The 11,747-nt window shown below is 39.1% G+C and overlaps 1 protein-coding gene across 1 annotated transcript in view; it reads left to right on the top strand.

The window, feature by feature from the left end:
- The first annotated feature begins 7,012 nt into the window (after positions 1 to 7,012).
- Positions 7,013 to 11,747, top strand: part of SRSF12 (serine/arginine-rich splicing factor 12) — a 27,794-nt gene continuing 23,059 nt past the window's right edge. The window contains exon 1 of the mRNA XM_014530145.1: positions 7,013 to 7,073. Within this exon, the coding sequence (XP_014385631.1) occupies positions 7,013 to 7,073 (61 nt within the window). The remainder of the gene's footprint in view (positions 7,074 to 11,747) is intronic.

Raw genomic sequence — 11,747 nt, 5'->3', positions numbered from 1 at the left:
CCCGGGGCGGGGGCGGGGGCGGGGAGCGCTGGGAAGAACAGGGGTTCAGGAGCTCAGCTCCCTTCTCCTTAGCAGTCCAGATACCGAATTAACTCCAAAGTTATTACTACTTTTCCGTTGTTGCTTATTTCCCACAGCAGTGGAATGAGACCGGTTTTATTGGTTAACAGGCATCGGAGACAGACCAAGTGGAACGTAACCCCCTGAAAAATGCCACCCGCCTTTCTAGAACAGTACCTGAAATAAACATTTATACCAAGTTTTTAGTTCGTAAAACCATACAAAGAACACTGGTCTGTAGATTCTATATACTTAAGTTTTCGGTATTGCCTCCCACCCTCCACTTTCTTCCCCTTGAGGTCGCTGTGTTATTTAAAAGCTGCAACTACTGTCTATGAAGTATAGTTTTCTCATTAGAATAAAAACTAAAGAGTAGAGCAAGTGTCTAGTATAGCATCTGGAATGTAGACAGCTAGTGTAGTCTATGTGAGTAAAGTAAAACTAAGAATTTTAAATGAGTTTTTTAAAAGCCCAAATCAGAGAGTTAGTAGGAAGATTTATGGTCATAATTATTCATATTATTTTGTTGATCTGGATGTTTGTTTTGATCAGCAATAGCTTTGAAAGAACATATGACTGGTTTTGTTTATAACTTTGATGCTGAAATCAAGTAACATGATATGTGCAGCTGATCTTCACATAACTGGGTTCTGGTTCTACGTTACCCGATGAAGAAATTCAAGAAGCCATACTCTTGTTTTCCTCCAGAGCGAAGCACAAAGTCTGAAAATTGTCCTTGATGCCATTCCTATTAATAGTGTTAGGGGCAGAAATAGAATATTGGGGACTAGCCGTAGTTATAAGAAATATGAATCATGCTCTGCTAACCTTAACTGTTTTGTACTAATTAAAGAAAGCACATTCTAACCTGGCCAGGAGTTGTGTGCAACCCTCCTCCCCCCACCTGGGGATCAACCTTGCCCCTGGGACCTGGAGTCAACCTTGGACTGCTGTCCATTCTCATTCACCAGTGCTTTGGCGGGAAGAGTAAATCAAAGATTTCTTTATTCTGGAGAAGCAACATTATTTCTGACTGAAATACTAGCCAAATATATGAGATGATACTGGATATTATTTTGGACTTCAGATTCTTTGGCAAGACAACAGACTAATGTGGTTTGTTTGTTTTTTAATTAGGATAAAATAAGATAATAAAATCCCCAACACAAACTTGCAAAGCATGACCTAAATGAGAAGAAAAAAATACTTTGAGCCTGGCTGGCATGGCTCAGTGGTTGAGCTTCGACCTGGGAACCAGGAGGTCACAGTTAGTTTTGGGCTCAATCCTCAGAATGGAGCATGCAGGAGGCAGCCAAACAGTGATTCTCATCATTGATATTTCTAGCTCTCTCTCCCCCTCTCCCTTCCTCTCTGAAATCAATAAAAATATTTTTAAAAATATTTTGAGACAAGTGAAAAATAAAATGAAGAAAATTAGGGAAGAGCAAAGGTAAACAGAAGGTGCTGGGGTGGGGAAGGAATAAAGTTTTAAAATTATTTCATCCACGGAGACAATGCAGATGTTTATCCTGAACAACTTCCTCCAGAACCATACCCTGGCACTGCATGACTTGGGGGCTGCCACTGCCTGCACACAGAGCAAGCAAAATACAGTGTCACCTTAGGATCTTGGTTGTTCACAACATCCCCCTAGCCTTCTGCACCCAAAATACTTATAGGTAACTCCAGAGATATATCTCTTTAACTGATATCAGGTACTAGGTAGCACATTAAGAAATCACTTCTGGGGTAAGGTGTTAAAAAAACAACAACTGGCCGTCATTTTTCAGAAAGCAGCCAACTAAGAGAGTAGGTTAGTTGAAAAGTGAATTTTGATCAGGGGTGAAGGGACATAGAGGAATTGTGTACACATTGTTAAGGAATTAAATTTTATCTAGACAATGGCTATCTATTGGATATTATTAAGCCTGGGAGAGGTAAAACCAGGTTTTTCTTCTGGAAGAATAATTAATGGCCTCATGGAGGATGAATCAGAAACAGAGAGATTTTGGTCTGAGACAAGCTAAAAGGTTCCTGCAAAGTCTTAGGATTCCAGAAACATTCCGAAGGCAGAAGTGACCAGACTTGATGCCTGATTGAATGTGTTTGCGGGGAGGGGAGGGGGGCACGTGATGGAGAAAAGGAGGAAAGATGACTGAGGTTTTTAGTGTGAACAGCTGGGTGGATGGTAAAGTCATCAAACAAAATATGGGCAATGGGACAGTTAGGGGCGAATTGGTGGATGTGTGATAGTCATGTGGAGAGGGGGTGACACCCGCCATCTAAGAGACTAGAAGTAGTGATAAGGAAAGTGGAGGAGATAAAGAAACTGTGTTTTTGCCATGCCAGTGTGGCTCAGTGGCTGAGCGTGGTCCTATGAACCAGGAATTCATGGTTTGATTCCCGGTCAGGGCACATGCCCAGGTTGTGGGCTCGATCCCCAGTGTGGGTGTGCAGGAGGCAGCCAATCAATGATTCTCTCTCATCATTGATGTTTCTATCTCTTTCCATCTCCCTTCCTCTCTGAAATCAATAAAAATTTATGTTAAAAAAAAGAAATTGTTTCCACATTATCTACTATGCATGAATTCTCCAAGGGGAGAATTAAACCACCCAGGGAGTGAATGACTAGGGAGGAAAAATTTAAGCTGAGGAAGAAACTCTGAAAAATAAAAACAAAGGGATTGATTTAATTCTTTTTGTATGTATATATGTGCCACATCTTCTTTCTTCATTCATCTATTACTGGACTCTTAGATTGCTTCCATATCTTGGCTATTATAAATAAGTCAGGTAGAGAAAGACAAATACCGTATGATTTCAAAATAAATGAACAAAACAGAAACAAGCTCATAGATACAGAGAACAAACTGGTGGTTGCCAGATCACAAGGGGGTTTGGGGGTATGGGTAAAAACGGTGAAAGGGACTAGCAAGTACAAGTTGCCCGTTATAAAAGTAGGCACAGGGATGAAGAATACAGCACAGGGAATATAGTCAATAATATTGTAATAATTCTGTATGGTGTAAGATGGGTACTAGACTTACCAGGGTGATCACTTCATAAGTTACATAGATGTCTAATCGCTATATTCTACACTTGAAACTAAGATAATATTGTAAATTAAAAAACAATAACAAAGCAATTGAGCAAAAATGTCTGACAGAGATGTGTTTCTTGGTGTAAGGTTTTATTACTACGTTCTGTGTAGATATCTTCCAATGGCCCACGAGGTGAAGGCAGCTATTTTAAAGCCTGGAATGCCCTGGTACTCAGGTACTTGAGGCTCCCTTTGGCTTCCCTCCCTCTTGGCAGTGACATGAGCTGCTCTGCTGACCACAGCCATTCCTGGAAATGAGGACAGTGAGGTTCTTGCAGGGGGGCAGGCTTTGTCTTTGCCCCGATTCCCTGGGGCTTGTATATGACAACACTGTGAAGACGTAGCCTTGCTTGTGCTAGATGAGAATATTTCTCTCCTGAGGTTATGCTTCAGGAAAACGAAGAGAACTTTCATTGCTCCCCTGCCGTTATTGATACATTTAGATATTGAAACCAATCATGTGTTTGAGGGTCTTTTAAGAGATGCCTCTGTCAAGGTGTACACCTTGTTAATAATCACCTTTACTATGGATTCACTTCTCAAACTTCTTTGGTCATTTTGGTGCTACATCTTTTAAGGTTGCTAGCAGGAATGGATGGCATAGATGGCCAGAGGGTGCTTAAAATACTTAAGATGCTTTGTAAGAGATGTAGTAATTAAGTCATTAATTTTAAAAATGTGTGGTCTAAAATTAATAAACATCTAGTCATTAGAGGCATGATGGAAGATGAAACAGGAAGCAAACTAGAAATTTCCAATAAAACTGATGAGGGAAATACTGTTACAACATTCAGAAGGTCTTGTGCATAAAGTGCCTTTCCCCTTTTGTTTTGCTACAGTGTGTGAGACCAAAACAAATAAGGAAAGAGCAGACAAGAGGAAACTTCCAGCTGATCAGAAAAGATAGGAAAGCCAACTTAAGTGTTTCTTACCAGTTAACATTTAAAAATATGTACTTTTAAAAATTATTATTATTGATTTCAGAGAGGAAGGGAGAGAGAGATAGAAACATCAATGACGAGAGAGAATCACTGATTGGCTGCCTCCTGCACACCCCCTACTGGGGATTGAGCCCACAACAGGGCATGTGCCCTGACTGGGAATTGAACCACGACCTCCTGGTTCATGGGTCGACTGTTTGTTAATATGACAAAAATGAGCCTCTGACAGGTAGTTATATTAAAAATGGGGCAGTGTTTGTTGGTTCAATGGCTGGAGAGAAGTAGTCATTGGTTATAAAGTTTCAGTTTTGCAAGATGAGTAAGTCCTAGAGATCTACTGTACAGCATAGGGCCTATAGTAGACAATATTAAAAGATTGCTAAGAGAGTAGATCTTATTTTGGGTGTTCTTATCACAATAATAATAATAATAATAAAGAGGACAAGAGGAGCCCTGACCGGTTTGGCTCAGTGGATAGAGCGTCGGCCTGTGGACTGAAGGGTCCCAGGTTCGATTCCGGTCAAGGGCATGTACCTTGGTTGCGGGCACATCCCCAGTAGGGGGTGTGCAAGAGGCAGCTGATCGATGTCTCTCTCTCATTGATGTTTCTAACTCTCTATCCCTCTCCCTTCCTCTCTGTAAAAAATCAATAAAATATATTTAAAAATAAAAAAAAGAGGACAAGAGGATATTTTGGAGGCTATGGATATAGTAAATAAAGTGAGAATGAAAGGTCCTCTTTATTTCCTGAAAGCTGATAGTGCTGCTACTAGCTACATGTGGTTCCTGAGGAGTTGAAATGTGGCTAGTGTGACTAAGTCATAAAATTTTACTTTAAATGTAAATAATCACATGTAGTTAGTGGCTACAGCACTGGACAGTGCAGACATAGAATATTTCCATTGTCATAGGAAGTTCTATTAGATAGTACTGAGCTAGAGGCTAAACCATACTCAGTGTTTTTGCAAGAGTATACTGATGTGGAATTCATTCAGGAGGGCACATAAAGTCTGCTTGTTTCTCTGTATAATTTAGCAGCCATTTATGGTCATTGCCTAGATCCATGATTTCATTCAAGGTTACAAAATTGTAATATTCTAATTCGGTCATTCCTTCTTTGTTTTATTGACTGAAATACTTTTAGAAATAAATTTTCCCTCATCAACCATTTGGGTTACCTTGAGGTGTAAGTTTGTACAGAAAAGTTAGGATCAAAAGGTAATCAACTAGGTTTATTTTTTAGTATAATTATGAATTTGTGCAATTAAAAGTATTTTATATTTTACTTCATTGCACTTATTATTCTTATTGATACTCAATTGTCTTCTCTTTAGTCAGTATTGTCTTTTGGATCCTTTAACATGACTCCAGAAGCCTTTGATAGCTTCTTTCTTTCTGATATGACAAGATATTTCTTACTCACTCTTCCAAAGTCATGATTCCCTTTAGGAAAAAATGATATTTAGAGACCATAGCCTAGGCCAGGGGTGGGCAACCCCTGGCAGTAACTTTTGCTGGCATGCGAAACCCTCTCTTATAATCTTCCATTTACAATTTTTTTCTTAATATTGACTTTTTTATTTTTCAGATAAATTCAGTGTAGGTGCATCTTAGATAAATAAATAATTTTACATAACAAGTTATCTTAAAGACCATAGACATGGATTGACGAGAGAGGGGAAGAGCAATTTCTATGCCTCTGCCTTAACTCTCCCTGCCTTCCTAGATCCGACCAGTGTTCTCTGAAGGTCATGAAATATAAACCTGATGTAAAATCTCTGTCATCAGTGATGCAGCAGCAGAAGTCCCACTGATAATATCAAACGGAGTCATAAAGTTTTCTGTCGGACTATCAGTGTACATGTATACATTAAAAAATAAATGTATTTTTCATCATCATATACTGTGTTTTTGTCGCTTGAATGAATTTTATTATTTCTTCAAGGTTCTTCATATATGTACACCTTAAGAGATATCAAGTAGGCGTAACATGTTCTCAAAAAATTAGGGTTGGCACGCAGAAGAATTTTGAGTCAGAGATTTTGCTGGTTTTGGCACGCACTCACAAAAAGGTTTCCCACCCCTGGCCTAGGCTCTAAGGGTGCCAAATGCTACTGGACTGGTCATTGTTTCTAAACCGTTTCAGTAGACAAAGGTAAGAAATATCCTCTTTTTTTTTGAAAATTGAGATATAATTGACATATAACATTGTATTAATTTTAAGTATAGAGCAGGTCCTGGAATAACATCGTTTCCTTGTTTCAATCAACTTCATCTTGTTATAATGTTAATGAGATGCTCATATCCATTAGCCTATGATGAAACTGGTTTTTGTTATGTGTTGTTTCACTTAAAGTTGCAGAACCTAAGGATATAAGTGAGGACTCACTGTATAAAATAATAATTTGATATATGTATATATTACAAAATGATTACCACAGTAAGTATAGTTAAAATTCATCACCACACATAGTTACACATTTTCGTTTTCTTGTGATGAGGACTTTTAAGCTCTACTCTTATGGCACCTTTAAATTACACATTACTGTGTGAAGCCACCCATAGTCTTCACTATCAGAGAAGTGTAAACAAGGAGCCAGGAATGCTGGTGAACCTTGAGCCCTGGCAATGGCCAGAGCTATGCACCGATTGTTCAGTCCAGACAATGGGGGCTCAAGCTACTTCCTGACCAAATAGTTTCAGAGTAAATCTTTCTAATATTTACTGACCTTTAAGACAGTCTGTTACTGCAATTGCCTGTCTGACTAAGGGCTAGATGTGTATCCAAAATTGAATAAAAGGTTGGCAAAGCCTGGGCACAAGGGGAAGTCCTTCCCTTTGCGTTGGGCTTCTCGCCTGGCCCCCAATATTTTCAAATTATTATTTCTTGTCTCGTCTCTGTCATTTGCGCATGGCCCTTCTCCAGATCCCAAACCCTGAATCACGCAGGACGTGGGTCATCACACATTACGGTATTGTTAACTATAGTCACCATACTGTACATTATATCCCAGGATTTATTTTCTTATAATTGGAAGTTTGTATCTTCTGATCAGCTTCACCCATTTTTCTCACCCCTCTCCTTCTCACCACACCCCTACCTCACCTCTGGCAACCACCAGTTCTCTGCATCTATGAGCTTCAATTTTTAAAATTTGTTTTTTTATTTTTTATTGATTTTAGAGAGGGAGGAAGAAAGAGAAAGAGAGAGAGAGAAACATCGGTGTGAGAGAGATACATGGATCTTATTTGTTGCCTTCCTTACTCGCTCCAACCAGGGATTGGACCTAGGTATGTGCCCTGACTGGGAATTGAATCTGAGACCTTCCAGTGCATGGATGACACTCCAACAAACTGAGCCACACCGGCCAGGGCTTTTTATTCCCTAGATTCCAGATATCAGTGCGATTATACAGTAGTTGTCTTACTCTGTCTGACTTAAGAAACATTTTTTTAAAGAGAAAAATATATCACATACAAGAACCTTTGAACTGATCTGCTTGTACCAGTCTCTACTTGTACCATACTTCCTCCTATTCATTTTGGCATTTCTGTCAAAATCATCCTTATAAAACACAGATCTGATCTTCCTAATACCCTGCTTAAACACTTTTGATGGAGTCCCATTACCAAAAGAATTAAGCCAAAGCTCCTTGGCATGGTATACATATAGAGCCTCTCAAAACTTAGCTCCTAACCTCCATCCCAACCCTGTGAGCATTCATTCTTCCTTCCCCTATAGTTCAGCACACCATACTACTTCCACTACTCTGTGCCTTCTCTCATCTAGTTCACTTTCCCTCAAATGCCATGTTTTTTCTATTTCTTGGTATTTATAGCCATCCTTCAATTTTCTAAACATTAATAAAAATATTTTTAAATACTTTAGTAATAACCCAGATATCAATTTTCTCTAAAATGACTTTCAGTCTCCCTTTCCCATAGAAAACTAATCTGTTTCCATCATACCCTACGCAGTACTCTGAAATATCTTTATGTAGCACTAATGAAACTGTATAATAATGATTTGTTAACATGCATGTCTCTTTCAAGCTAGAATGTCTCCCAAAAGTACAGGGCACTTACCATTGATGATCGTACTATCCATGGTTTTATATGTTACACTGATGAAGCATTAAATATTGAATTACATAGTATAAAAGTTACTCCCCTTTTACATTAGGGAGAAAGTTTTAGTTTGGTCCTAGGATAGCTTTAGTAGCTTCCTGTTGTGTGATTAATTTCATTTTTTTAAATTGAATTCATTGGGATGACATTGGTTAAAAAAATTATACTATACTGATTTCATGTATACAATTCTACCATACATCACCTGTATATTGCATTGTGTGTTTACCACCCCAGTAATTTCCCCTTTAAAAGAAAGAGCAGGTCTCAGGATTTGAAACTTTACGGATCAAAGTAATTGGCCAGAACTTATATGTTCTTTTTCCACATGATATTTGGTTTTAAAAAGCTCTTTTAATGTAAAAGTGAGCTTATTTAAAGAATAAGCAAAAATCTCATAGCATATATAAAAATGACTTACATATGGGAAATGTTGGGATAGGTCCTTCAGAATTAGGAGGCATGCATAGCTTTTTTTCATTCCCAGTTCCTAGTGCTATGTTTAACAACAGTACATCATCATTAAACTGTTGTCAAATTAAGTTAGGAAGAAACACCCACCTCCAAATTCTCAACACCCAAAGTCATTTTTAATTTATTTCTTTTTCCTCCTTTTTACAATGCCATTTTTAGTGACAGGCCTTCTCTAAACTAACTTTAATGAAAAAGCTAAATAGTATCCATTATTACCATATAAATGAACTTTAAAATTATTTGCTATAGCTACAGTGAAAGAAATCAAATTCATAAGAAGGTACCCCATAGATTCTCCAACTGGGTTGTGTGGAATGATGTCTAATAAACCAAAGTGCAGGGGCAATAGAAGGATGCTTACAATACATTCTATACAACCACATCACTTTTCATCTTCAAGGTCATGGTACCTTTAAAAAAAGAGTAGACCAGAGCAGCTCTTACTTGAGGAGAGCTAGCGCCATCTGTTGGTGAGTGAATTCATAGCATAAGATGATATTCACTATCAGGATATATAAAAATGACTTAAATATGGGAAAAATTTATTAATCTCAAATTTTTACCTTCAAAATACTTTTCATCACACAAATTTCAAGACACTCATGCATACCCAAATACAATTGAATTTTCGATCAGTTCTAGTTCTCCACTATGACAGTAAAAAACAAAACTAGTTAATGAATTTAAAACATACTAGTCTTTCATGATTTGACACCTTAATTAGACTTGATAATTAGCCTACTTATATACATTTAAGAAATGGAAGAAAAGTTAGTTATGCTATGCAGCCACTTACGCTACAGTATTGCTTTAGAATAACAAATATGTGTTGCTTGGTCTTATAAACCAGCCTCTAAACATTAATAAAAGTATTTTTAAATACTTTAGTAATAACCCAGAAACAGTAATTTTCTATTTTCAAACTCTTTTCCCCAAAAATCTACTGATGAAATTGAGAGGGTTGTGTTTCTTCTGTCTACCGTTTGGAATAGAGGCTCCAGAGTGACAAAAAGAGTAGAAGATGCAGCCGGCTGAAAATGGAAAATGGAGAATGAGAGGGAAAGACCTAAGTGCTTAGATTCTAAATGACAAGTCTGGATGCTCAATGGTTAGAGAACCGGCTGTGAACCGAAGGGTCACAGGCTTGATTCCCCAAGCCAACCAATCAATGCACATCGATGTTTCTCTCTCTCTCTCCCCTCCCCCATCCTCTCCTTTCCACTCTCTCTAAAAATATCACTGGAAAAAAATAAAAATATATCCTAGGGCCCTAACCGGTTTGGCTCAGCCTGGGGACTGAAGGGTCCTGGGTTCGATTCCGGTCAAGGGCATGTACCTCGGTTTCGGGCACATCCCCAGTGGGGAGTGTGCAGGAGGCAGCTGAATCGATGTTTCTCTCTCATTGATGTTTCTAGCTCTCTATAACCTCTCCCTTTCTCTCTGTAAAAAATCAATAAAATATATTTTAAAAAATATAAATATATCCTAGGGTGAGAATTTAAAAATTCCCAACCATCCATATCATCTGTTCCTAACAGCCAATCATGACATCCTCATAGCTCTAGGACCACCAGCAGCAGACGATCCTCCTTCTGACATGACATATGGTTAGAAGGTCAACAGCAGCTGTATGCTACCTCATTCACCTCATTTCACTAAGTAGGCATTTTATTGTCTTCACAAGAAGGGTGAGTACAGTACAGTAATGAGAGCAAATTCACAAAACTTTTATTACAGTCTATTTTATTATTAGCTACTAGTGGCCTGGTGCACGGATTCATGCACATTGAAAGGAAATTAATTGGAAGAAATATTTTAATATCGCTATTCGCCCTTTATAATAGAAGTGTCAGAGATGAAAGAAAATTAGTCAAATGTATATGAAAATAATAGATTAATAAACAATAACAACATGACTGATAAATTGATTAAACTTATTCTAATATCTCCCTGTATATCACATTAAGAGTAAAAACACTTTCAGAGTGCTTGACTCATTTCCCTTGTGATGAAGTATTTACAACTTTAACATCACACATTCTTCAAACTTGAGAGAAAGCAACAAATAACTGACCATGTCCAAAAACAGGTTCAGGTAGGAATATTTCTACTCTGTCAAGAGTTTGTCCTTGTGATTTATTCATAGTCATCGCAAATGCTGGCATCACGGGAAACTGTCTTTGAATTAATGTAAATGGCCGGCCAGTGTCAGACGGGGACAGTTGTGCCAATAGTTGGTCTTCAGACATATTGTTGACAACACTGCTTTCTTTCAGCTTTAGAATGTCAACAAGAACAACCAAATTCACGATCAACAATGACAGATCGAAACATGCCGTGCACTTGGCACCAGTGAGAGCTTTGTATGTATTGCACATGCGGGAGTCTACATTTATTTTTAAATCGCCAGTGCGCATCATATGTACCTGCCGGTCGGTTAGTCAAACGGTCACTTAGCCTTTTATATATAGAGATTGTTGTACATCTCTTACTGTGCCTGCCTAACTTTTAAATTAAACTTTATCATAGATATAAATATATAAGAAAAAACAGTATACATAGGGCTTGGTGCTATCCCAGGTTCCATGCATCCGCTGGGGTCTTGGAAATATCCTCCCCACATAAGGGGGGACTCCTGGATGAAGATTCAAAACACACACACACACACACACACACACACACACACACACACACACACTCCTTACAGTTTGAAAGCCTAATAAGGCGCAAGACTGAAGAGACAGGAGGCAGAAGAATCGCGGTCCAGGGCTGAGAATGAGGGGATGGGGGAAGGGAGGGGACGAAGGCCCCAGTGCCCTGGGGCTGTGGCGGTCCCGCCTCCTGCACCTTTCCCCTCCCCACCCCATGCTCTCCAGCCCCGGCTCAGCCGCCTCAGCACCCAGGACCCCTGGCCTCCCCTCCTGCACCCTCTGACACCCACTGCCCCACGCAGACCCCTCCCCGGAAACCATCGGCCCCGGACACAGGGCAGCCGCCAGACCAGGCCCACTCCTCCCGGGCCTCCCAGGCCCCCCTGTCCTCAG

This window comes from Myotis brandtii, unplaced genomic scaffold (assembly GCF_000412655.1).
Source record: "Myotis brandtii unplaced genomic scaffold, ASM41265v1 scaffold1171, whole genome shotgun sequence".
Classification (NCBI taxonomy): domain Eukaryota; kingdom Metazoa; phylum Chordata; class Mammalia; order Chiroptera; family Vespertilionidae; genus Myotis; species Myotis brandtii.
The sequence above is the reverse complement of the archived record's forward strand: the minus strand, read 5'-3'. Positions and strand labels throughout refer to the sequence as shown.